Raw genomic sequence first — 27,971 nt, forward strand, 5'->3', positions numbered from 1 at the left:
TGAGTAGTGTTCTTTCATATAAGATTGGACTTATTTTTGGACTTGCTCCTCACTTCAAGTACATAGTAATAATAAAAAGGCAACGTGAAGCAATCACAAGCGCTAGTAAAACGTCGAATGATCGTTGTAACGAATAAAATTAGTCTCAAAGAAGTCAAAAGCATATATTTTTATATTCAAGCACTTTTATCCATATTTCTTGCATTGACAAAGCTGTTTGTGCAAAAAAGCGACTAGCGGGTAACCTTTATAAAAGACCTAACCCTAATTATCCCACAAGTTCTTATAAACAATATTTACAAAAATATCTTTTTGTTAATATATCTGCGTTTGTTTCACCTAAATATTTGCGTAAGGTGAGTTGTTACTTAAAACATATCATTAAATATTGATTTTGTTGTACAATGTACATTGTGTTATACCGATGTACAATGCAGATAACTTTTTCGCAAATTTTATATTGAGACAGAAGTTTCAAGAAATGTGTATGTGCAGCTGCAAGCATGAAAAGGTTGAGAACCACTGGTCTAGCCTGCTATCGGGACAAGACAAAGTCAAGAAATGTTTCTCGTTTGTTACTTGCACAATCGATAGTTTGTTGTGCTTGTATCGTCGAACTTAAACGTCAGTTTACAGAAAATCAATGATTGACCCGCACCGTGAAGTGTGGAAATAAACATTATAAATATAATACTTCTTCATATAGCCTATACAAGTTACAGTGCTTATTTTAATTGCGACAGATAAAAACTATATGACAACATCGTTTTTTTTTGTAGGTTAATTATAATTATTAGGTCTCCAATTTTGTTGTTTTCTTAAGTGGGAGCGGCTAAAAGTCAGCCGTTGCTCAGTATACGCTGGTAAGAAGTAAGGTCATGATAGAGGCCTGAATTAAGAAACTTATACTGTTATATCTATCTATTACTATCTATCTATCTATCTATCTATCTATCTATCTATCTATCTATCTATCTATCTATCTATCTATCTATCTATCTATCTATCTATCTATCTATCTATCTATCTATCTATCTATCTATCTATCTATCTATCTATCTATCTATCTATCTATCTATCTATCTATCCAATATGGACCTGCAGCGATCTCTGGTTGTGAGATCACATAAACTCCGTTTGACCTGACTTCCACAAAGGCTACGTGTCCTAGATAATTTCTTCACAGGAACTCATTCATTTTTAATTCATATTTGGTGTTATTTCTGCGTTGATTTTGCATTCTTGGTATTTCTTTGTGTAAAATGAACTTTTTCTGGCATTAGACGAATATGAACTTTCCAGTCAATTTGAACTTTTTGCAGGGCTGACCTTAATTTTCTAAACGGAATTGTAGACCGCCGACAAAATCAACGATTTTACGTATAAAGGCAATAGTATGTTTTACATTTGATCTCTAAATGTTTTATGGGTTTATTGACTTTTAAATTGCCAGACGAATAGCCGAGCCTACTTCAATCTTTTTGTAGCAAATCACTTAGCGCTACTACTCTAAAATGTACCACAAATGCAAGAGCTACGCCATTCAATGGTATATAAACATTCGAAGCTCCATTCATCTTCTGAGGTACGAAATGGTAACATCTCTCTGCTTGTATTTAGCAACTGGCAAGAACGTTCAATGGATACATTGTTATCAGTATATGTAGCCTGCGTTTCGAATAACGCTATGACAATAAAGAATAAAAACGAAATTAATCATGGAAATGTACACATTCAAAAAATTATTATACTCTAAAAGGTTCCATAACGGTATAAAATAATTAATTTTATAGTTATCATCATTTGAAAGATGGCTAAATACAAGCCAGTATCATGGCTTAAAAATAACGTTTTGCGTAATCGTAATCAAAATGTGTAGCATTGTCGGAGTGAACTCAGCCATTGGCTTAATAAAAGCTAATAACTTGGCTTGCAAGTCGCTTGGTTATATTCCAAGCAAAGCCTTTTCTATAGCGTGGATATTTGAAGTGAGCTTTACTTTTACCCTGTGCTACCAAATATCTTTACAGAAATCAAAACACATGGGTTTGGTTGCTGAGCCGATATTGTGTTGTAATTTACTCTTCTATATAGTAGGCTAACTTCTACCGGAACGCTGTTCCGGCAGAAATATTTATACTTGAATGGTATTCCGGTGCGTTTTCTCTCACTTTAACCACTAACTCGTTGTAATGTCAGTGTACCAATTGTCAATGTAGGCTAGGCTAGACAGCAACTGATACACCTGTGGTGGTCAAGGCCACACGAAATAGCCATTCCGAATATATGAAAGAATTTTATTCTGGAACATTTTACTTTAATTAACTTTGCGTTTTTGTTTATCCCGGCGACTTTGTGAAGTATTCACTTTGATTAGCACTTGCTGAAGTGGGGTTCATACCAGTTATACCCTATATCATAACCATAACCATACAGAACTTTTGAGTGCTTACTGGGAAGAACAGTCAGCCTTCTTGAGGAGTCATAACATTCAGTTATTATATCATCAGTTCATATTATGCGACACACATCAAATGTAAACCTCAATAGAAGCCATTGAGATGGGGAACACAAAAACAACAATTCTCTATAGTTCATATAACCTAGAATTGAATTGAACTTTCGGTAAGTATGTCTTGTAAGCCACATGACGCTGACTAAACCATTGAATCGGCAGCATACAGGCGGCTTAATGGACGAACAAAATGTGAATCCATTGATGTAGGGAACATAATAGCTAACTCCCTACTTTTGTAAATAGTGCCGGAAACAATTGGAGACAGCAAAAACTGCCGTTTGAAAGAAACAGTTCAACATTACGTAAAACTCAACCTTAGATTTACAAAATTATATCAAAGTGCCGTGACAAAAATATATGAGAGGAAATAGCAAGTTCTTGATAAGCTAATGCATGTTAATTCGTAAACGCGTGAAAAGGTAATTAACCAGCAACTATTTTGTAAATTAAACAGCATAAAAAATATAAAACATTCATTTCAAAGCTATATAATAAATCACTTGGGGCACGTAGGCCTTCGTTCCCCTGGAAAAAAAGTATGGGACGGATACCCTCTTGCTTATGGCGCTTATGACTTAATTTCTGCGGCTCACTGCTTACCGATCCGATAGTCACATATATTACTATAACGCTTGCTTATATTCGAGCAAACAATGAAAAATGAAGGTTGCAACAAAGTCATTAGTCGAAGTAGAAAAAGATTGCCAAATTGCCGTAGGACGATCACTATATTTCCCCAAATGTTAGAATCAATTAGTACAAGTTTAAATGAACATGTTCCGGTAGTACATGTTTTATTTCTAACGTAGGCCTACAGTAGCTATGCTCCTTCTTTGGTTTTCAGGACGGTGTCTTTATTTATTACGGCAGGCAAGCAAGCAAAAGCACATAGGCTATAGAGTAATCACAGTAGGCTATAACCAGCTAGTATCCGCAGCATGTATAATGTCAACAGTAGAGAGTTAAAATCGGAAAAGACTTTGGCACTTTTTCACAGTTAAGTTACAAAGTTGAGTTTAAATGTTTGAGGTGAATACCCGCTTGCAAAATAAATATGTGTTAGGTTCAGGTTAGTAGACTATATTAGCTATAATTGTCAGGTTAGATCAAACACTGAACCGTAAAATTGCTTCGATGACACGATACTTTCGAAAGAAACGGAAGTCTTCAAAAACTGAACAAGGTATTAGGTAAGCTGTACATTGTACTGGTGACATTAGAAATCTGCAATGAGGTAAACGGTGCGGTAACCTATATAATACAGCTAACGCAAATGGCCACGCAATAACACTCAAACAAGCAAAAACACGCTATGTTTACATAAATACGGCAGATCCGGATATTCCCTGCGTACTATAAACAAACACTTCTATATGTTGGTTTACAAACTAATAGCTTAACCAAAAATGCTTGCGCAATATGATGCTTGTAATAGATATAAATAATTCAATACGGAAACTTCGCAAATGAGTGTGAGCGCAAGTGAAGCGTATTTCGAAGCTAATGCAACGTTCGTATTGCAGCACAAAACTTTGCAACATTCAAAACCATTGCTAGCAAGGCAGTATAACAGCTGTGAGAGAGTTTCTTATGGCTTCCTGGGAAACCGATTACCTACGCATCCGTTGTTTTTATGACAGATCAGCAAGGACGTTCTATATACTAATTCATTATGTAAATGCATATTGTAATGCTGGGATGTTTCCTTCCAAGTCCCATAACCGACTTGCTGCAAAATGCAAACGCTGCAAATCGTTTCTGGGCGTTTTGCAGGCGTTTGAAAGAATACTGTACAAGACAAGCTACAACAGCACCCTTTTTAATACCAAAATCTAATTTTAAAATGTAGCTATGTGCGAAAATGCACCTAATATAATTAAGCGACAAAGATGTGGCAAAGAAAAGTAATTAACGTAAGAAATTATCAAAAATAACCAACATAACTAACGTATAAAGAAATGCATAAGTTATCTAATGTACTTGTAATCGTAAATGCCGCAATTGTAACCGATTAAAGTACCGCAGTCTGTGATAAAATTGCTATAGTTGACAAGAGCTCGTATTATTCCAACGTCACTGAATTCGAGACCAAGTACAGTACATTTATTTATTGGAACATTTTGTTATTTGCGGTGTTACCTTTTGTATCGTTATAGGTTAAAAGTCGTGGTCTCTTAAAATTTCTTTGAGGTAACGGATGAAAAACCTTTAAAAACTGAATGTGATTATTTTACCAAGCAGGACCCGCAGCCCTTTGTTATAGATAAGCGTCTAAGCTAAAATAGTTAATTTTAGCTATTTAGGTTGCAACTGAAGTTAAATTTTCATTAGAAGGTAGATTTGATTAGGTTTAAGTTTCTATATGTAATATTTATAACATTTAAGTTAGGTTAACAAGAAACTACCAAAAATCGTTTTGAACAAATGACCCTTTCTTGTGAAATAGCGACTCCTTTTATTTTTTGCCTCCTTTTTCGTGCTTGCTGTACTTAATTACTTAGGTGAGGTCATCGCATTCACAAATCAAATGCTGCAAAGTACTAGTTTGAGCTTTCTTGACTTTTATACAAATATATTTGCTTTTTTGGGAAGTGAAATTTGGCCTAATAGCGCGATGCCTTCGACAATAAGAAACAGTTGTTTAAGTCGACTTCATTTCTACCTGAAGTTCACACCAGACTTACCAAAGTAGGTGTTTTCCAGTGACGTGTTTTAAGAGTCGCAAAGCGTACACCAATTTCACACGAAGTATTTACAATAATACAATACAATACAGCAATTATTTAAACTAATCCAGGACATAAATCTACGTCAACACCTAAAATACGACATTGTTACAATGTTAAACGCGTAGCAGTAATCTCTTATTAACGAAATATGTGAAAAAGCAGACAACAAGAAAAGAACGCCTCATTATTTTTGTAACGCAAATAAATGTGCTTCTTTTTGTTTCATCACTTTAGCGGTTTGAGTACGCCATACAGCTACCCTATAATCTATAATGACTATATTGAATTATTCAATAAATTATGTGTAAGAAGCACAACTGAGCTTAAACTGAGGAGAAAGTGCAAAACAGGTTGACCTTAGGAATAGTAGCCTGTAAATATACCAGACACAGACTGTTTCAAAACTATATCCTGTTTCTTATTTTACTTCAATAAATTTGAATAACACGGTTCAGACAACATCAACAACATATATGTTTCAGTATGTGGAAATTTTGCCCCTAATTATGACGGAGGTGGCAGCAATTACAACGTCACGATGTGAAATACATCACGTCACACGTAGATGATTACTTGCAGTTGATATTTATTTTTAGCGTAAAAATGTTGCTTTAAAAACCGAATACATATATTTTACTGTATTCGTCAAAAGTAGGCTTAACAAGCTATAACTTTTAGCATCTACCAATATCAGCATATTCCCACCAAATGCAAGTTAGGTGAGACTTAATCAACGCAAGATGTTCCTATAATGCACTTAAGACCACTTTAACTATATCTCTCAGAACCTTCAGAACCACTCAGAACCTTCCCGGGTCAAATGTGGCCAGCGGGCCACGGGTTGGACACCCCTGGTTTAAGGTCAACTTGTTTTTGCACTAGTCAATTATTTTAAACAGTGTTCCGGCTACATATTGTTTGTCGCTATCAACGCGAAGGATCGCGAAAGGTTTTTAAAAAATTTCAAAAGGACAGCAAAACCAGCAGGACCAGCAAAAAAGTTTAAATTGCCCTGGTCTAAACTATAGGCTAGTATTGTATCTGAATTGGTTACAATAATTGCATTCACTATTACATGAGATAAATTCCTTAATACATTAGTTCGATTGCCGATTGGTTGTTTTTGTCATTTTGTTAATTACTGTATCTATACATCATATAGGCCTAGTTCAATCATTATTATTTTTGAATTAGATTAGTTACATATTCATGTACTATTTAATAGCTACATTTTAATATATATCAGCTACATTTTGGTATTTAGTAAGTAGGGTACATTAGTTACATTTGCTACATTTTGGTATGTTATAGTATAGTAAGTTTCTAGTTGCATTGTGGCATTAAGAATGATATTCCCTAAAACATGAAAACTCAATCACAAAAACCAGTAAATTTCTTATAACTTTAAAATAAACATAGCTTCGTAGACAGCATGTTTACTAACAAAGGTAGGCTACTTTTAATGCGTTAGGCTCAGAGAGAAAAAAGAAAGTCACTGCAGCAATGAAAAATACGCTGTTGATTAAAAATGTCTGGTTTTCAACGCTGGAAGGATAAACGGTAACTGTTCAATGCGAACTAGCATGCTTGTAAGTTATTAAGCGCATAAAATAGTTATAGCTTATAAGTTATAAAATTACTTGCTTTTCAGATAAAGCCTAAAGTCAAAGGTATGATTAACACTACAATGCCCAAGGTAGACATTTTGACTAATTGACTATGCTTAAGTTCGCATAACTTTTTGCTATTGCTTGGAGGTACGTGTCTGACCGTGACTTTTAATCAATCTGTGAACTTAATCGGATTAGGAAGTTACATTTGGAAGCTCTTTTGTTTTGGGGTCATATGGCCCATATCGTTGTCAATGCCCAAGGTAGTCATTTTGACTACATGTTGGATTTTCATGGTAACCTGATAGCCATTGTTACAATTTTTTTATTTGTTTATGCAATTTTTTTCTTTGTCTTTCAAAGTGTGGGCTATCGCATTTGCTTTTATTCTATACTTTTCTAAGCCATAGTAAAGAGTTAACAGAGTCACACCATTTCAAAAACAAAGACAGTGATGGCGAAGAGAAAACGTTATACAAAAGGGGAAGTCCTTTCACTTCTACATAGTATGTGGAACTTGGACTGCACTAGTACAACGCGTCTGCAAAAACTTCAATGCGATATAGTCAAGTTGAGATTTATTTTTACAATTTCTAGTCGTGCGTCTAGTCGTGTGAATTTCAGCGTGCAAGGGAAAAAATATGTAGTTTGTGCAAAAATCTCATTTCACAGTGCAAGAAGTAGATCAAGCATGCAAAAGATTATCTAATATAAACGTGTTGACAGGTAATCTTCTTTTCATACGAGTAAAATACAAGTTACATACAAGCGAGTAACACATTAAATATGTGTTTTATTTCGCAAATTAACCAAAGTAATCAGAATAACTACCGTTGGGCATTTTTGGTAGTTAAAAGTCACAAGCATTCAAGTGTTAAAAGGGTAATCGTTGGTATTGTTTTCTGATGTTTAGAATTGCAGACAAACGGATTTTAAGGAATTCAAAAAGGAAGTAAGCCTATTCCATATTCATAGAACGAAACGTGTTTAAAGATGTAACGTTCCTGTTTGCACCTTAAAACGACCCTGGTTTTAATTTGTAACAACGTAAAAACGACTTGAATGTAGTGGTGGATGCTTCATTCGCTTCAGCCATGATCATAAACAACCACTTTACCGCTTTAACTAGCATGGCTTCGATGAACGCCTTAAATTATTTATTTATCCCCAAGGACGAAGCAATAGACAGGCAGTCATGGGCTACCACCACACGTTTAATGTCAGCATGCATCGCAGCGTATTATGGTATGTCGTAAGCTTACCTGCGTTAGTGAGCAAACCGATGAGAGAGGTTATTTGTACCGGATGTGATTTATTTATGTGTTTTGTCTCAACGAAAACATTTGATTTGTTACGTGACAGATATAATACAAAAGGTATCCACAAGCACAATACTTGCAACAACAACAACAGCGTTCCGCCAACGTTTGACAGGTATTTCAGATAACTTAACCAGAAACATGCCCCGAGGATAAAATTAAACTCTGCCGTCATATGAAGTTTGAGGCAGTGAACCGTGCATAACTTTAGCTACGTTTATAAGGTAGCCTAATACAAAACGAAGATTATTGCAAAAATACAGTAGTTGTGTTAAGAAACACATAAGCCGTAGTGAAAAAACACAGCAATGTATTATGAGCATGGTTGTTGATATACTACATGTACACTTTCAGCTGTTTAGAAATTGTTATGGTTAAGTTCCAGTTAGATGGAGGTTGGGGCTGGATGGTCCTAATCGGATCTTTTTTCACTCAAGCCTTTATGGCTGCCCTTTACTTTAGCTACGGAGTTGTCACTGAATCATGGATTCGAGAGTTCAACTCTTCAACAGCAACGACTGCCTTGGTAGGCTCAACCGCGTCCGGATTTACCTCTATGACAGGTAGGAACAGAACTGAGTACAGTGGTGATAGCATGTAAAATACTTTGTAACATTCAACATCATACTACTGTAATTAGCCCCGATTGGAAGCTTCTTGGTAAACAGATGGGGCTGTCGAACATCAAATATGTTGGGAGCGGCACTGGTCACTTTGGGACTTTTCCTGTGCTCTCAAGCAAAATCGCTTCCGGAGATTTTTGTGTATTACGGAATATTTGGAGGTAAGAAAGACTTCCAAAATCGATTGCTGAGCTTGTAGAAGAAGCAAATACAGTAGCCTACCTTCTTTTCTTCTATAGGGCTACTCTGTAGACTACCTATACTTTGTGAAGTATGATTGTCGCTCAGAAATTTTAGATGAAATACCATGTTGTATTTCAATAAGGCAGCATGCATATAGTGGATGACAACTTAGAATTTCAAATGTGCTTTCATTGTTGAAAAAATTGACGGCAACCGAAATTTTTAGACACAAAGCGCTCGCAAAATTCGTTACTTTGTCTAAAACAAAAATCGTAATTAATATCAAAGATAACCTCTTGCAGAAAACAACAATTGAATGAGTCGAGGTAAAGTATGTAAAGGATCTTTTCGACACGAATAGTGACGGCCTTGTTTATGTTATGTGTGACAGGAACAGGCTTTGGTTTGTGTTACGTTCCGGCTGTCATCAGTTTAACCCAGTATTTCCAAAATAAACGAAGCTTGGCTATTGGAATTGCCAGCAGTGGTGTTGGTGTTGGTTCTTTTGTTTTTCCCATATTCATCGAAGCATTGCAGGTACGCTGGTATATGAAGACGGGCAAGCCTATTATCTACGCAAATTTATACCACACATGTTTACCATGCAGGATAAGAAAATATAGAAATGTCTCCACGAAAAAGTCTGATAACTTAGTTTCAATCTCGAAGCAGAACTATTCATGTAGAAATTTTGTTCAATCCCTTCTTTGTGGTTTCCTCAAAATACTCTGAACCTGATATTTTGACGCAGGTTCGTTACACATGGCGGGGTGCAATGCTCATATTATCTGGAGTTATTGCGCATGAATTCGTCTCTGCAATGGTAATTTTCCCTGTCGAACGCAAGAAGGGAAAAGGTACACAAGGCAGGAAAGGCTTTTCAGCACTTCGTAAATTAACACGTCATCCCTGGCTTAATCGGACGTTGTCAATGACCAACTCGGATCAAGCTAATATTGATAAACGTCACGAAACGGAAATTGTTGATGACAAACCGCTACCGATAGTCAATGAGGAGGTTTGATGCAAGTTAATTATTATAGGTTATTAACTAATTGTAATTTATTTATTTATTAACTATTATCTAGTTTATTTTATCGCTTACTGTTTTCCTTTTCTATGTAAACTTTATCAAAGAAACTGGCTTTATTGTACTTTAGTTCTATTTATACTATATACTGCTACTAGAAAATCAAAATTAAGTTCAGCTGTTACATCTATTACCTTTTTAACAGAAATCCTATGAAAATGATCATATTTTGACGTCAAACCACGAAGAGGTCGCAGATGACGGATTAACTGTTATGCTTTCAACTTTAAGTCTTGACCGGAAGCATAACAAAGACAGCTTCAGTCAGCAATCTCGTCTTCTGTTCTGCAATCCTTTGTTTTATCTCATAGTCATCGGTAATTTTACAATGTTTGTGGGGATGATGATTGTCTACGGACTTACACCTATTCGAGCAACCAGTGAATTTGGCCACACTAGTGAGCAAGGTAATAAGTATTACAATACAATTGTTTGCATATTAGTTGATAGTTATCACAAAGGAAAATTGACTATTGTGTGAAATTGCAAGAATTTTGCCACGTATTCATAAATAATTTCTAAAATTTGATGTAACAGGAAACGTTTCAACACAACGACTAAAGTTTTACCTTTTTATGCAAATTCCACGTTTTTCAAAATTCTATAACTAAGGTGCACTACTGGTGTCTATTATTGGACTATCTAATACTGTCGGTCGTTTTGGATGGGGAGCTTTGACAAATGTTTTTCCGAGAATGGATCCGGTAGCATTGTTCATCACTTTGAGAACATTTGCTGCGGTTTTAACTTGTCTAAGCCCACTCGCAACCTCATTTTCGATGCAGATTGCTTACTGCACTTTGGTTGGATTGGCTTTCGGCTGTTGGTCGCTATATCCTATTGTTTTGTTACAAATGTTTGGTAAGTAGAAAGACTGGCACTGATATGGTCGCAAACGTCTTAATAGACTATTATATATGTGACGTAACATATAGCATTTTACTTTCTCTTTTTACAGGCGACATGTCGCTGAACATCGCGTTTGGTTATCTGGAAGTTTTAAATGGGGTCGGGTCGCTTGTCGGTCCAACTCTAGGTGGTTTGCTGTATGATATCACAAAGTCTTATAACATATCCTTTATCTTTGGTGGAGCAACCTTGGCCGTTGGAAATATCGTTTTAACAGTTGGACACTGCGCATGCGCGTCAAAATACGTGAATAGACAAAAGGATGTAAAGTCATATGAAAGCAGTCAAAAAGAGGACAAGTCTTGAAAATTATTGTTTCTGGTCAACTAAGCAATAAGTCATGCTCTACTGCTCAGACTTTTCCTGAGTAACCGCGGTTATGGTAGCAAATACGATAAAAACTGGTGGATTGAAAAGGCCAAGTGTCTTCAGCTGAAATTTTCTGTATCACATTGTATAACTTAGTGTTCGGTTCATTTCAATAACCGTGGAGCCTGTCTCTCTACTCGGTAAACTTTTTTATGTTTTAAGTATCAATGAGGACATTTTGCTGATTATTTCTCTGCTTAGGCTTTGAGTTATGTTGATGTTGTGAAGCAGTGCAAGGGACTTAAAGCTGCAACTGTTGCAACGCCAAGTATTGGAGTACCGGCGTCAATGTGGCCCTTTTGGTGCACTTCAAATGGAATACGGAGTAGAAGTATAGAGCTCTGCTAGACTTTGCGATTTCATTCCTGACGTCGACTCCTACCCTACCGAATTTTCACTATTTATGAAGAAATCCTGAGTCTACCTATAGCCGTCTGCGTACTATCGTCGGTCTATTCCGCTCAACCCTCCACAAATAGCGATTGGCAAACTCTGTGGCCTGCGAGTTTGGCAAGGAGTAGCAATAAATCACAAGCCACGTCATATCTAACTGTTCCATCCAACCAGCTCGCGGAGCACACCATCTGCGCGTTCAGGATGCCAGCACGATCCAATAGCTGTTCGACTTCTGCCCCAACATTTAGCCTGGATGACCGAAAAACGTTAGCTGAAACAATGAGAACGACAAGACAATGTATAACAGAGTTTCGTTTACAACAACTATGCACCTATGTTTTATGAATTATGCGTACCAGATGCATTTATGCATCATAAGTTTATTTTGAGAGTAATGGTCTATACCAGGGGTGGGCAAATTTGTTCAATGAAAGAGTCACTTGCGGAAAAATATAAACACCAGCGAGCTGCAAAATCAGTAATGATTGTCAATTTGGTTATTATACTATTAGTAGCCATTTTGGGATATTACTTTTTAACTAAAAGACCCATAAAAACATGTTGGTGAGGTGCATTTTGACAACCCTTGCCATAGAGTATAGAATCTGTACCTGAAAACAATGTCGGAATCGATGTCTAGTGTTACGTCATAAACGAAATCCTGGCCTAAAGAAAGAAAAACTACACAGAAACTTTCATAAACGGTACCCTTGGTAGCCTTTACATTTTTTGGAATTTTACGATTCGACTAGAAGAGCCACAAAAAACATGCCGGAGAGCCGCATGCGGCTCGCGAGTCGCAGTTTGCCCACGTCTGGTCTATACTCTATGCAAATAGTGTTTTAGGTGCATTTTACGTGTTGCTGGTATATATTTCACGTATTCTACGTTTTAATTTTAGTTGGTTATCAACTGCGCATAATATAAAATTACTTTCCTTGTATTTCAAACAAAGTTTGAAATACCTCATAAGAAGCACATATACTTGCTGAATTACTCAAATAAGCTACCATTTTCACACGCGAAGCTTGACAACAAATAAGCTCTAACGCATTGTAGACTACGTCGCACGCTATGCTAACTCTGTAGCATACTATAGTTGACGACATTTCGTACAAGTTTAGTGTGTAAAATTCAGACCGTTGTGAAATATAAATATTTTCTTAATATTTGTTGTTGTGGAAAGAAGGTCATATGCTACTATCAAGTGACGAAAATAATCAGCAACCAATTTAGCTTTTTTCTGTAAAGTTTCCTATGTGCGGGACCTAAAAGATTATTTCCTTTGTTCAAACCTTTTGCAAAACTCTAATTTACAAACGATGCGATACTTGTCTGGCATGGTGCCACTAAACGTAGCGCTGAAATGAGGCAAAAATTAAGATTTCTCTGAGTTAGTAAAACATCTTACGTAGGGCTTAAAAAATTGTTTAGATCAATCAGACTTTACACTCTTGACTTTAAACCTATCTAACAAAAGCTAGAGCTATGTGAATTATGTCATATTCCATTATGAGTTAGTCTCAGGCATTTTAAGTTTACGTGAAAAATTTCATCGAGTCCTGTAACCGCATGACGCCGTTTTCGAGCAATTGCCGCCTTTTTGGTAATTTTGCTACATAAAAAAAAATAATGTAAAAAATTGGCTCTGTTTTCAAACACAAAAGCTTCCATAAATGGATTGATATGCCGCAGAGATAATAACTGCACAATGTACATTACAGATTTATAGTAAAGCGTTAAAACAGGCATTTCGACCACGGGCTATTGCACACCTAATAGTTGCCAGTATCAACGACATGATGTAATTTTTGCGCTCACATTCCTGTGTTGGAATTTTTTAAAGGAGGCTATAATACAGGGGTGGCCAACCAGTCAGAGACTAAGAGCCTCACTTCTTACTGTGTTAACCGCAAAGAGCCACATCATACACATTGGCACACATGAATATCACCCCGTCTCTTCCTCACTCACATACATACCTTTGTTCAACTACGTTTATTGTAAATGTTACAAACCAACATGAAAATGACAGAAATTTACAAGTCATATATACTGTACAAGCTAAAAAACACAAATACAATATGAACGAAAGAGCCGCATAATACCGGGCAAAGAGCCGCGGGTTGGCCAAGCCTGCTATAATAACTTATTTTACCAAGTCTTGTTACGTACAGGCCTGTAAAAGTGATCTTATATCATGTTAGCTAAGCAACAACATATATCAAAAAGGTGGACATTTACGGTTGTATTCTATTAGGAAAGTGGTCAAACGCACGTTTAGGAAATATTACAGCGTATCGCAGTCTCGTAAGCTTACCTGCGTCAGTGAGCAAACCGATGAGAGAGGTTATTTGTACCGGATGTAATTTGTTTATGTTTTTTCTCTCAACAAAAACATTTGATGTCTTACGTGACAGATATAATACAAAAGGTATCCACGAAACCATATTTTGCGATAGTAACAACGTTCCGGTAACGTTTGACAGGTATTTCAGATAACGTAACCAGATAAATGCCCTGAGAATAAAATTAGACTCAGCCGTCATATGAAGTTTGAGGCAGTGAACCATGCAAAGCTTTAGCTACGTTTATAAGGTAGCCTAATACAAAACGAACATTATTGCAAAAATACAGTGGTTGTGTCAAGAAACACTTAAGCCGTGGTGAAACAACGCAGCGATGTATTATGAGCAAGGTTGTCGTTATACTACATGTACACTTTCAGCTGTTTAGAAATTGTTATGGTTAAGTTCCAGTTAGATGGAGGTTGGGGCTGGATGGTTCTAATCGGATCTTTTTTCACTCAAGCCTTTATGGCTGCCCTTTACTTTAGCTACGGAGTCGTCACCGAATCATGGATTCGAGAGTTCAACTCTTCAACAGCAACGACTGCCTTGGTAGGCTCAACCGCGTCCGGATTTACCTCTATGACAGGTAGGAACAGAACTGAGTGCAGTGGTGATAGCATGTAAAATACTTTGTAACATTCAACATCATACTACTGTAATTAGCCCCGATTGGAAGCTTCTTGGTAAACAGATGGGGCTGTCGAACATCAAATATGTTGGGAGCGGCACTGGTCACTTTGGGACTTTTCCTGTGTTCTCAAGCAAAATCGCTTCCGGAGATTTTTGTGTATTACGGAATATTTGGAGGTAAGAAAGACTTCCAAAATCGATTGCTGAGCTTGTAGAAGAAGCAAATACAGTAGCCTACCTTCTTTTCTTCTATAGGGCTACTCTGTAGACTACCTATACTTTGTGAAGTATGATTGTCGCTCACAAATTTTAGATGAAATACCATGTTGTATTTCAATAAGGCAGCATGCATATAGTGGATGACAACTTAGAATTTCAAATGTACTTTCACTGTTGACAAAATTGACGGCAACCGAAATTTTTAGACACAAAGCGCTCGCAAAATTCGTTACTTTGTCTAAAACAAAAATCGTAATTAATATCAAAGATAACCTCTTGCAGAAAACAACAATTGAATGAGTCGAGGTAAAGTATGTAAAGGATCTTTTCGACACGAATAGTGATGACCTTGTTTATGTTATGTGTGACAGGAACAGGCTTTGGTTTGTGTTACGTTCCGGCTGTCATCAGTTTAACCCAGTATTTCAAAAACAAACGAGGCTTGGCTATTGGAATTGCTAGCAGTGGTGTTGGTGTTGGTTCTTTTGTATTTCCAATATTCATCGAAGCATTGCAGGTACGCTGGTATATAAACACGGGCAAGCCTATTATCTACACAAATTTATACCACACACATGTTTACCATGCAGGATAAGAAAATATAGAAATGACTCCACAAAAAAGTCTGATAACTTAGTTTCAATTTCGAAGCAGAACTATTCATGTAGAAATTTTATTCAATGCCTTCTTTGTTGTTTCCTCAGAATATTCTGAACCTGATATTTTCGCGCAGGTTCGTTACACATGGCGGGGTGCAATGCTCATATTATCTGGAGTTATTGCGCATGAATTCGTATCTGCAATGGTAATTTTCCCTGTGGAACGCAAGAAGGGAAACGGTACACAAGGCAGGAAAGGCTTTTCAGCACTTCGTAAATTATCACGTCATCCCTGGCTTAATCGGATATTGTCAATGACCAACTCGGATCAAGCTAATATTGATGAACATCACGAAACGGAAATTGTTGATGACAAACCGCTACCGATAGTCAATGAGGAGGTTTGACGCAAGTTAATTATTATAGGTTATTAACTAATTTATAATTTATTTATTTATTTATTAACTATTATCTAGTTTATTTTATCGCTTACTGTTTTCCTTTTCTATGTAAACTTTATCAAAGAAACTGGCTTCATTGTACTTTAGTTTTATTTATACTATATACTGCTACTAGAAAATCAAAATTAAGTTCAGCTGTTACATCTATTACCTTTTTAACAGAAATCATATGAAAATGATCATATTTTGACGTCAAACCACGAAGAGGTCGCAGATGACGGATTAACTGTTATGCTTTCAACTTTAAGTCTTGACCGGAAGCATAACAAAGACAGCTTCAGTCAACAATCTCGTCTTCTGTTCTGCAATCCTTTGTTTTATCTCATAGTCATCGGTAATTTTACAATGTTTGTGGGGATGATGATTGTCTACGGACTTACACCTATTCGAGCAACCAGTGAATTTGGCCACACTAGTGAGCAAGGTAATAAGTATTACAATACGTTTGTTTGCATATTTGGGCCTGTTTATCTAAACATTTCTCATTAGCAAAAAAAAGTTCGTCTCGTGTTATTGTTAGCAAGTAAATGCTTTTTTTCACGTCGGTCTCATCATAGTTTTGAATTTTGAAATTTTGATGTAACAGAAAACTTTTTATCAAAACGATTAAAGTTTTATCTTTTCATGCAACTTCCACGTTTTTTCAAAATTCTATAACTAAGGTGCACTACTGGTGTCTATTATTGGACTATCTAATACTGTCGGTCGTTTTGGATGGGGAGCTTTGACAAATGTCTTACCGAGAATGGATCCGGTAGTATTGTTCATCACTTTAAGAACGTTTGCTGCGGTTTTAACTTGTCTAAGCCCACTCGCAACCTCATTTTCGATGCAGATTGCTTACTGCACTTTGGTTGGATTGGCTTTCGGCTGTTGGTCGCTGTATCCTATTGTTTTGTTACAAATGTTTGGTAAGTAGGAAGACTGGCACCGATATGGTCGCAAACGTCTTAATAAACTAATATATATGTGACGTAACATATAGGATTCTACTTTCTCTTTTTACAGGCGACATGTCGCTGAACATCGCGTTTGGTTATCTGGAAGTTTTAAATGGGGTAGGGTCGCTTGTCGGTCCAACTCTAGGTGGTTTGCTGTATGATATCACAAAGTCTTATAACATATCCTTTATCTTTGGTGGAGCAACCTTGGCCGTTGGAAATATCGTTTTAACAGTTGGACACTGCGCATGCGCGTCAAAATACGTGAATAGACAAAAGGATGTAAAGTCATATGAAAGCAGTCAAAAAGAGGACAAGTCTTGAAAATTATTGTTTCTGGTCAACTAAGCAATAAGTCATGCTCTACTGCTCAGACTTTTGCTGAGTAACCGCGGTTATGGTAGCAAATACGATAAAAACTGGTGGATTGAAAAGGCCAAGTGTCTTCAGCTGAAATTTTCTGTATCACATTGTATAACTTAGTGTTCGGTTCATTTCAATAACCGTGAAGCCTGTCTGTCTACTCGGTAAACTTTTTTATGTTTTAAGTATCAATGAGGACATTTTGCTGATTATTTCCCTGCTTAGGCTTTGAGTTATGTTGATGTTGTAAAGCAGTGCAAGGGACTTAAAGCTGCAACTGTTGCAACGCCAAGTATTGGAGTACCGGCGTCAATGTGGCCCTTTTGGTGCACTTCCAATGGAATACGGAGTAGAAGTATAGAGCTCTGCTAGACTTTGCGATTTCATTCCTGACGTCGACTCCTACCCTACCGAATTTTCACTATTTATGAAGAAATCCTGAGTCTACCTATAGCCGTCTGCGTACTATCGTCGGTCTATTCCGCTCAACCCTCCACAAATAGCGATTGGCAAACTCTGTGGCCTGCGAGTTTGGCAAGGAGTAGCAATAAATCACAAGCCACGTCATATCTAACTGTTCCATCCAACCAGCTCGCGGAGCACACCATCTGCGCGTTCAGGATGCCAGCACGATCCAATAGCTGTTCGACTTCTGCCCCAACATTTAGCCTGGATGACCGAAAAACGTTAGCTGAAACAATGAGAACGACAAGACAATGTATAACAGAGTTTCGTTTACAACAACTATGCACCTATGTTTTATGAATTATGCGTACCAGATGCATTCATGCATCATAAGTTTATTTTGAGAGTAATGGTCTATATACTCTATGCAAATAGTGTTTTAGGTGCATTTTACGTGTTGCTGGTATATATTTCACGTATTCTACGTTTTAATTTTAGTTGGTTATCAACTGCGCATAATATAAAATTACTTTCCTTGTATTTCAAACAAAGTTTGAAATACCTCATAAGAAGCACATATACTTGCTGAATTACTCAAATAAGCTACCATTTTTACACGCGAAGCTTGACAACAAATAAGCTCTAACGCATTGTAGACTACGTCGCACGCAAGGTTTGGTGACAGTTAATCACGCGACACTTAATCACGCGACACATAATCACCGACACATAATCACTAGGACATTTAATCACGCGACATTTAATCACGCGACACATAATCACTAGGACATTTAATCACGCGACACATAATCACTAGGACATTTAATCACGCGACATTTAATCACACATTTACAATATTTTTTTACACTTACAATTTACAGCAATGTTATGCATAGGAAATGTAAGCAACTGCACTTCGGTTGTTATACGAGCCTGGCACCGACTTTTCTGGTAGAGTTTGCAACGCCACTGAATCGTTCCGTTTGCGTACTCACGGTGTTTGACAAACTCGTACTGTTTGTGCAGCACCGATTGATTCCCTTTCGATGTTAAGCTAAACTGCACTGTCTTATTAGTCATAGTAGCCCTAATGTCCGTTCGCCCCGACATTTCTGGTAGAGTTTGCCACGCCACTGAATCGTTCCGTTTTTATTAGTCATAGTAATGTCCGTTAAATTAAAATAATCACGATTTACAACGGTAAGACAGCGGCAGGCTATAGTATAGACAAAGACACTGTATAAATGTCGTGTGATTAACTGTCTAGTCATAGTAATGTCCCCTGAATTGAAATAACCACGAGTTACAACGGTAAGACAGCGGCAAGCTATAGAGTATAGACCAAGGGTCCGCAACCTAGGGCCCGCGGGCCGTATCCGGAACGAGATTGTCTGTAGATTGGACTAGTCGTTATAGATACAAAGAGATGTGGCGGTCGTGATAGTAAATTGTAATAATTTATTCATTGGCATTGTTCCAGAGTTCCAAACCGACACAAAACAAGTAGCATTGTATTTTACGGTGTAACGTTTTGATGGTACTTTGGTCAAGAGCTTCGGTGACAATACAGTAGAATAATGTTAGATATTACATAGGTTATACTTTCGGACAATATAACAATTAGACTTTATGAAGCTGGTGTTGATTTAAAGAAACATTATAGAGAAAGCTGGCGCAACGGAGTCAAAACAATTGTCGGGGAGTCGCATCCAAGTGATTATGTGTCGCGTGATTAAATGTCGCGTGATTACGTATCGAAGTCGCGTGATTAAATGTCCTAGTGATTATGTGTCGCGTGATTAAATGTCCTAGTGATTATGTGTCGCGTGATTAAATGTCCTAGTGATTATGTGTCGGTGATTAAATGTCGCGTGATTACGTATCGAAGTCGCGTGATTAAATGTCCTAGTGATTATGTGTCGCGTGATTAAATGTCCTAGTGATTATGTGTCGGTGATTAAATGTCGCGTGATTATGTGTCGCGTGATTAAGTGTCGGTACACCCGCACGCAAGCTAACTCTGTAGCATACTATAGTTGACGACATTTCGTACAAGTTTAGTGTGTAAAATTCAGACCGTTGTGAAATATAAATATTTTCTTAATATTTGTTGTTGTGGAAAGAAGGTCATATGCTACTATCACGTGACGAAAATATTCAGCAACCAATTTAGATTTTTTCTGTAAGGTTTCCTATGTGCGGGACCTAAAATTATTTCCTCTGTTCAAACCTTTTGCAAAACTCTAATTTACAAACGATCCGATACTTGTCTAGCATGGTGCCACTAAACGTAGCGCTGAAATGAGGCAAAAATTAAGATTTCTCTGATTTAGTAAAACGTCTTACGTAGGGCTTTAAAAAACTGTTTAGATCAATCAGACTTTACACTCTTTACTTTAAAGTTTAAACCTATCTAACGAAAGCTAGAGATATGTGAATTATGTCATATTCCATTATGAGTTAGGCCCAGGCATGTTAAGTTTACATGCAAAATTTCATCGAGTCCTGAAGCCGCATGACGTCGTTTTCGAGTGATTGCCACCTTTTTGGTAATTTTATTACATAAAAAAAAATAATGTAAAAAATTGGCTCTGTTTTCAAACACAAAAGCCTCCATAAAATGGAGTGATATGCCGCAGAGATAATAACTGCACAATGTACATTACAGATTTATAGTAAAGCGTTAAAACAGACATTTCGACCACAGGCTATTGCACACTTAATAGTTGCCAGTATCAACGACATGATGTCTTTTTTGCGCTCGCATTCCTGTGTTGGTATTTTTTTTAAAGGAGCCTATAATAAGTTATTTTACCAAGTCTTGTTACGTACAGGCCTGTAAAAGTAATCTTATATCATGTTAGTTAAGCAACAACATATATCAAAAAGGTGGACATTTACGGTTGTATTCTATTAAGAAATTGGTCTAACGCACGTTTAGGAAATATTACAGCGTATCGCAGTCTCGTATGCTTACCTGCGTCAGTGAGCAAACCGATGAGAGAGGTTATTTGTACCGGATGTAATTTGTTTATGTTTTTTCTCTCAACAAAAACATTTGATTTGTTACGTGACAGATGTAATACAAAAGGTATCCACGAAACCATATTTTGCGATAGTAACAGCGTTCAGACAACGTTTGACAGGTATTTCAGATAACGTAACCAGATAAATGCCCTGAGAATAAAATTAAACTCAGCAACCATATATGAAGTTTTAGGCAGTGAACCATGCATAACTTTAGCTACGTTTATAAGGTAGCTTAATACAAAACAAAGATTAACTTATTGCAAAAATAAAGAGGCTGTGTCAAGAAACACATAAGCCGTGGTGAAACAACACAGCAATGTATTGTGGGCATGTTTGTCGTTATACTACATGTACACCTTCAGCTGTTTAGAAATTGTTATGGTTAAGTTCCAGTTAGATGGAGGTTGGGGCTGGGTGGTTGTAATCGGATCTTTTCTCTCTCAAGTTCTTATGTCTGCCATGTACTTTAGCTACGGAGTCGTCACCGAATCATGGATTCGAGATTTCAACTCTTCAACAGCAACGACTGCCTTGGTAGGCTCAACCGCGTCCGGAATCACCTCTATTGCAGGTATAAGAACACAGTTGTCGCTCGGTGGCAGAGCGATTAGAGCGTCGGACTCATCAAAATGGCAGCCAACCTCGATTCCAAGCTATGTGACCACTGTTGTCCCTTGAGCAAGATATGAAAGAATTTTTCTTCTGTTCAGTGTTCTCAAGCAAAACAGCTCTAAGCTTGCGCAATTCGTTAAAAAAACACAAAAAGCAAACAAAATGTGTATCCATCGGAACTAGCAAAAAGTTTAAGTCGTGCAAAGATTTTCCTCAGTCCAAGGATAAAGATTGTGATATCATACCACAGTTAAGGGCAAAGTACGAAATCATGTAAAATATTTTGTAATGTTCTCTATCATGCTAATTAGCTCCGATTGGAAGCTTCTTGGTAAACAGATGGGGCTGTCGAACATCAAATATGTTGGGAGCGGCACTGGTCACTTTGGGACTTTTCCTGTGCTCTCAAGCAAAATCGCTTCCGGAGATTTTTGTGTATTACGGAATATTTGGAGGTAAGAAAGGCTTTTTTCATCGATTGTTAAACTTGTAAAAGGAGCAACTACCTCTTTTTCTGCAATGACAAAAATGTTTCATCTCTGGGTCATGATCTATGTGGTTTGTCACAGAAGTAATCATATTAGGTCACGGAAAATCGGCAGCAAGCAAAACTTTGAGTTATCACCGTTGTATAGCCTTAACATATAAAACCATATTACTATATAACTAGACGAGAGATTGCTGAGGTTGTATGTCATAAAGTTAACATGATATTATGGCTCTCTTTGTCGCATCAAGCAATATTCAGTATAGAAACTGTAATGGACATGGTGTACGAATAATTGCTTGCAACTAATTCTACATAAGTGATCACTACTTGTACGGCTATACTAAGTCATAAGGTATAGTTTCATTTAATCCTTTCGATATCGAAGAATTTGTTGACTACCAGCAACCTGGCTTTAGCAAATATAAATTCACAAAACTTCCAATAGCATATCCCATTTCTTTTTACCGTAGCAGTATTCATAAATAATACACAGAAGCTCGTTGTTCCTTTGCGTCCCATTCATATAAAACTTGTCCAAAATTGATGTGGATTTATAAAAAACTAAAACGTTTATTTGAGGTGTATGTGGATCACAGCAGTAGAAAGTTTAATAACCTCTGCTCTACAGGGTACCTGAACTTCGTCAAACCTGGTTGTGTTATGCAAATTTGAGACCAAATACCAAGTATTGTTGTAGTATTATATGTAGCAGCAAAAACGCATACATTTAGTATAAGTATAAGTCTTAATTACGTATAAAGTGCTCTTTAGGGTGTTTAGACTTCAACTGATGCCGTGGTATAAAATATATATCCAAATTTATCAAAACAATAGTAAATAAGCAATAATATCTCTTGACAGAAAACAAAAATCGATTGCATGGTATGTAGGATATTGATGACGACATGCGGCAAAGGATGTTATCGACACGAAAAGTGACGACCTTGTTTATGTTATGTGTGACAGGTATTGGCTTAGGTTTGTGTTACGTTCCGGCTGTCATCAGTTTAACCCAGTATTTCAAAAATAAACGAGGCTTGGCTATTGGAATTGCCAGCAGTGGTGTTGGTGTTGGTGCTTTTATATTTCCAATATTCATCGAAGCATTGCAGGTACGCTTGTTTAAATATTGGCACACGAAAACTTACCATGCATAAACAACATATGTTCGGCAAGTGCAGACAATATTACATAGGTTATATATGCACTAACAAGCATATAGGCCTATCGTTTCCTATTTGTGTTAGGCGAAATCTTATAGGTTGTGCTGGTATATACTTAAAGCAAATATAGATATGAGCACAACCAAACAGTGTTGAACTTACTGTTTACCATAACTGATGTTATGGATGTTATTTCAAAAGTTGTTGGAAACTCAGACTCAGACAACTAAGTTTTGCTCTTAATATTGTTCATTTTAAAAGTCAATTGTTTCTATTGCTGTCCTATCTGAAAATTCTGAACCTGTTATTTTGACGCAGGTTCGTTACACATGGCGGGGTGCAATGCTCATATTATCTGGAGTTATTGCGCATGAATTCGTATCTGCAATGGTTATTTTCCCTGTCGAACACAAGAAGAGAAAAGGTACACAAAGCAGGAAAGGCTTTACAGCACTTCTTAAATTATCACGTCATCCCTGGCTTCCCCGGATATTGTCAATGATCAGATCGGATCAAGCTAATATTGATGAACATCACGAAGCGGAAATTGTTGATAATTGCAAATCGTTACCGATAGTCAATGAGGAGGTTTGAAACCACAGGCTGTTTATTTGCAGTCGCTTAGTGCTTTCTATTTACATTTCGACTCTTATTCACTAACTGCGGCTTGCTTGTAGATTTAAATATTGTTGTAGGCTATTGCTTTCCGTTTGTTTTAATATCACACATTAAGTAAATAAGGAATAATTGTATACGATACTTGCAAATTTGAAACTAAAACTACGAAAGATTAAGTGCAGCTATTACATCTATAACCTTTTTAACAGAAATCCGACAAAAATGATCATATTTTGACGTCAAACCACGAAGTGGTCGCAAATAACGGATTAACTGTTATGCTTTCAACTTTAAGTCTTGACCGGAAGCATAACAAAGACAGCTTCAGTCAGCAATCTCGTCTTCTGTTCTGCAATCCTTTGTTTTATCTCATAGTCATCGGTAATTTTACAATGTTTGTGGGGATGATGATTGTCTATGGACTTACACCTATTCGAGCAACCAGTGAATTTGGCCAAACTAGTGAGCAAGGTAATAAGTATTACAATACAATTGCTTGCATATTAGTTGATAGTTATCACAAAGGAAAATTGACTATTGTGTGAAATTGCAAGAATTTTGCCACGTATTCATAATTTATAGAATTTGATGTAACAGGAAAAGTTTCAACACAACGACTAAAGTTTTATCTTTTTATGCAAATTCCACGTTTTTTCAAAATTCTATAACTAAGGTGCACTACTGGTGTCTATTATTGGACTATCTAATACTGTCGGTCGTTTTGGATGGGGAGCTTTGACAAATGTTTTTCCGAGAATGGATCCGGTAGCATTGTTCATCACTTTGAGAACATTTGCTGCGGTTTTAACTTGTCTAAGCCCACTCGCAACCTCATTTTCGATGCAGATTGCTTACTGCACTTTGGTTGGATTGGCTTTCGGCTGTTGGTCGCTATATCCTATTGTTTTGTTACAAATGTTTGGTAAGTAGAAAGACTGGCACTGATATGGTCGCAAACGTCTTAATAGACTATTATATATGTGACGTAATATATAGCATTCTACTTCCTCTTTATACAGGCGACATGTCGCTGAACATCGCGTTTGGTTATCTGGAAGTTTTAAATGGGGTAGGGTCGCTTGTCGGTCCAACTCTGGGTGGTTTGCTGTTTGATATCACAAAGTCTTATAACATATCCTTTATCTTTGGTGGAGCAACTTTAGCCATTGGAAGTATCGTTTTAACAGTTGGACACTTCGCATGTGCGTCAAGATACATTAATAAACAAAACGTTGTCAAGCCAAACGGAAACAGTGAACAAGAAGACATGCCCTGAAAAATATTGTTTCTGGCCAACAAAGCACTGCATTTTACTGAGTAACCGCGGTTATAGAAGCAAACACAAATTTGAATAAACTGGTATGGAAAAAGTCGATGATCTCAAGCAAAAACGTTTCGGTATCAATGTTTAGCCTATTCGAATAACCGCTTAGTCTACCTTCCAACTTTGACTATTTCATGTGCTTGGGTGGTGATGTACGATGCTGTTAAGCAGACCAAGCAGCAGTTTCATAACTTTGTTTGTTGAGGAACGTATATCTGACTGTTTGGTTAGAAAATCAACAGTGTTGTGCAGAGTAGTAAGATCACCAGAGTTTTTTTTTAAGATTCGCGCATTTGTTTTTTGAACGAAAACGCTAACCTATACAGTACCACCACATATTGCTGAATGCAAAATTTTATGCATGTTTCATTTCTTTTGTTTAGCTTCTGTTTACGGCGTTACCAGTTACATACGAAAGAATTATTGCAAATTGAAACAAAATTACGCTAATCTTATACGAAAAAGCCAAAATTGTATATGATGCTGCTACAGATTCTGGATAATTTTTAAAGTTTTAAACCTTTGATTTCGCTTGAATGTTACAGTTATTAGTTTCGTAAAAAATGTCTTGCTATCGCAACGCGGAAAGTTACGAATATAAGCACGTCAAGCTAAACAAAATTACTATTGGATGTGCTGATTTTTTACGAAAGTTACGATGTTCTAACTGAGAAATGGCGTATGGTTGTGTATGTGTGCACCCTAGAGGAATGTCAGTACGAAATACATAGCAAAAGTGGTGAGTTGTTACAAAAACGGTGTTCAACGCAATTATAATGCGATAGAAAGAAGCCAACTACTACATTGAGAGGAGTGACAGTAGTTTCGCTAGTTAACCATCGGCTCACCAGCATGCTGATTTCTGTAGAAAATCACACAAAAACTCAGGTACAAAACTTGATACTCCACTGTGGAGAAGGCGGTTGTTAGAAAATGGCTTAAAGCTTTTTAAAACTAAACAATTTTTCCTTTCAAACACATCACCAAGTGTAGGTTATTCAGGAAGTTTATTGTATGTATCTTGCCCACTATTAAGCAGAGGTGGGCAATCGTTACTTTGAAAGTATCGTCGGTAACGGTACGGGTACTTGGCAAGGAATTTACCGACGGTTCCGCTATTTGGTACTATTTTTAAAAAGTAGTTCGGTACCTTGTCGGTACTCGGTACATTTTGTGTAAAAGATGCTGTTGCAAATGCAATGTTTGCCGCGTTTATGACCCGATAAACGTTACTCCAGGTCACAACATATGTGACTTTAATAGCTTGCAATTTTACCTGACATTTCTAGATTAAAAAAGATCAACAGATGCTAAAATTAGTACGTTATTAAAGATTAATTAACATATATTTGTGAAAACATAGGCCTTCTTGCTAAAATTTTGAAATCATCACGTGAAAAGTACCGAGTATCGGGACCGACTGAAATGTCTTGAAAAAAGTAATTCGTTACAGAGATTTGGTATTTTTTTTCAAAATTACCGCGGTACAGTAATTCGGTACTATAGTGCTGTGGTACTGCCAGCGTTTGCTATTAAGCACCCAATATTAAGCGTGATGAGTTTAGGGTGCGTGTCATCAAACGGCATTGAAAAGCGGTAGACCTACATCTTCGAGGGAATGATGAACTGCAACTGGCTGCAAATAAATGATAGACCTACAGTTTGAAACAAATTATAGAAGTGGTTTTTTGTAATAGAAGACGTATTATTCACAACTGGCACAGTACGTATCGACAAAGACCAATCCTTACCTAAAATTGTGTAGCTCTAATGGTTCTAGACTTGTGTCACCAACAACCCCAAGACACAGGCATCCTCAAACGAGTCGAGAATTCTTGGTAACTCCCATACCACTTCCTGGCTTGCAATTATTCCCATGCTTCCTGTAGGCCTATCTCTCTCGTGTTTATTCTGTTATGATCTTTCCTATTCTAGTTGGCAGAAGCTCCCAGTTCGCACACAACTGCATATAGGAAACCTTCGTTCACGCTCTAAATTCATAGTAGACTCTAAAACTCAGTACGGATGAACGAACGAATGCTGCCTTAAGTCGATGTATTATATGGTTATGTAAATGTGACAAATCGATGAAGCATCAATATAATCAGAATGAATCAATATCAAATGTTTGAGTTTACTGATAACTTGACATTCAGACAGCAATCAGTGTCAGTCAATCAAGCTGCATCCTCACAATACATGTGTATGCGGTAGAATTTACTTTCAGCAAGGACTCCACGGGGCACGAGTGGTAGTTGGTTTTGTATTTTCCTGTTCTTGCGATTGGATTTAGCGGTGGGATCACAATTATGCGCCCCGGGTTCGAATCCTATAACAAAAATTTTTTTAAAATATGAGTTTTGAAAATTTCAAGAACAAGAGAGAAACTAGAGCAATTACTGGAATATCAACGATTTGTTAAGGTTGAAAAGCAGGAAAATTTTCATAACTTACTTTTTGCTTTCTCATATCGTAAATCTTCCAAAAAAGTCCGTGGAAATTTTCTTCATACCATCGTGTGAGTAGCCTAGTTAGGTCGCAATTATGCATTGGGTTCGAAACCTTGTTCCAAAAAAATTGCAGAGAGGGAGAGTTCGCATGACGATTTCGAAGAAGTGGATTCATCAATTACTAGTTTCCAGTTGTTCCACGTTAATGTGTTTTATACTATTACTTTCACGAAGGAATAACTTCGTTTACGACTAGTTAGTTTTTTCGCAAATAAACGTATTACGTCTACGTTACGTAATTTATCAGAATAAATTGCAATATCAGTTTGCAAACTAACGTGAAGGACAAAGGCCCTCAAACTGGTTCATGAAAAATTTATTTGCAACTCAGTAAACTTCTTTCATGCTCTCTGAGGACGCGGTAGTAATAGGCTAGACTGCTAGAGTATATTCCACAAGCCGCAACGTAATGAGTTTTATTCTGCGATTGGTAATAACTGCTTCGAGCATAGCAATGTAAATGAAGGTGCAAATAGCTGTAAATAACAAAGTTCTTTTCTGATTTTGAA

The 27,971-nt window shown here is 36.9% G+C and overlaps 3 protein-coding genes and 1 long non-coding RNA gene across 6 annotated transcripts; 3 read left to right on the forward strand and 1 right to left on the reverse strand.

The window, feature by feature from the left end:
* The first annotated feature begins 6,579 nt into the window (after positions 1-6,579).
* Positions 6,580-12,868, forward strand: LOC143450349 (monocarboxylate transporter 13-like). Of its 2 annotated transcripts, XM_076950858.1 has the most exons (7): positions 6,582-8,739; positions 8,817-8,960; positions 9,374-9,519; positions 9,734-10,000; positions 10,218-10,479; positions 10,685-10,933; positions 11,031-12,868. In XM_076950858.1, exons 1-7 carry the CDS (start codon positions 8,517-8,519, stop codon positions 11,285-11,287), a joined length of 1,548 nt encoding a protein of 515 aa, XP_076806973.1. In that variant the 5' UTR covers positions 6,582-8,516; the 3' UTR covers positions 11,288-12,868. The 2 variants fall into 2 exon arrangements, with proteins under 2 accessions (XP_076806974.1, XP_076806973.1); XM_076950859.1 differs by lacking the exon at positions 11,031-12,868 and having other exon boundaries at positions 6,580-8,739; positions 10,610-10,814.
* Positions 12,869-14,364: 1,496 nt separating this feature from the next.
* Positions 14,365-19,821, forward strand: LOC143449094 (monocarboxylate transporter 13-like). Its single transcript, XM_076949166.1, has 8 exons — positions 14,365-14,683; positions 14,761-14,904; positions 15,318-15,463; positions 15,680-15,946; positions 16,169-16,430; positions 16,669-16,917; positions 17,015-18,388; positions 19,730-19,821. Exons 1-7 carry the CDS (start codon positions 14,461-14,463, stop codon positions 17,269-17,271), a joined length of 1,548 nt encoding a protein of 515 aa, XP_076805281.1. The 5' UTR covers positions 14,365-14,460; the 3' UTR covers positions 17,272-18,388; positions 19,730-19,821.
* An 843-nt stretch (positions 19,822-20,664) lies between these two features.
* Positions 20,665-25,656, forward strand: LOC143449093 (monocarboxylate transporter 14-like). Of its 2 annotated transcripts, XM_076949164.1 has the most exons (7): positions 20,685-21,316; positions 21,669-21,812; positions 22,814-22,959; positions 23,329-23,598; positions 23,838-24,099; positions 24,302-24,550; positions 24,648-25,656. In XM_076949164.1, exons 1-7 carry the CDS (start codon positions 21,094-21,096, stop codon positions 24,902-24,904), a joined length of 1,551 nt encoding a protein of 516 aa, XP_076805279.1. In that variant the 5' UTR covers positions 20,685-21,093; the 3' UTR covers positions 24,905-25,656. The 2 variants fall into 2 exon arrangements, with proteins under 2 accessions (XP_076805280.1, XP_076805279.1); XM_076949165.1 differs by lacking the exon at positions 24,648-25,656 and having other exon boundaries at positions 20,665-21,316; positions 24,226-24,361.
* A 31-nt stretch (positions 25,657-25,687) lies between these two features.
* Positions 25,688-27,833, reverse strand: LOC143449095 (uncharacterized). The gene is made up of 3 exons (XR_013114515.1): positions 27,407-27,833; positions 26,704-27,281; positions 25,688-26,588 (listed from the first exon to the last, which is right to left on the reverse strand). It is a non-coding gene; the product is annotated as an uncharacterized LOC143449095 (long non-coding RNA).
* Between the last annotated feature and the right edge of the window lie 138 nt (positions 27,834-27,971).

Source organism: Clavelina lepadiformis, chromosome 3 (assembly GCF_947623445.1).
Source record: "Clavelina lepadiformis chromosome 3, kaClaLepa1.1, whole genome shotgun sequence".
NCBI lineage: Eukaryota > Metazoa > Chordata > Ascidiacea > Aplousobranchia > Clavelinidae > Clavelina > Clavelina lepadiformis.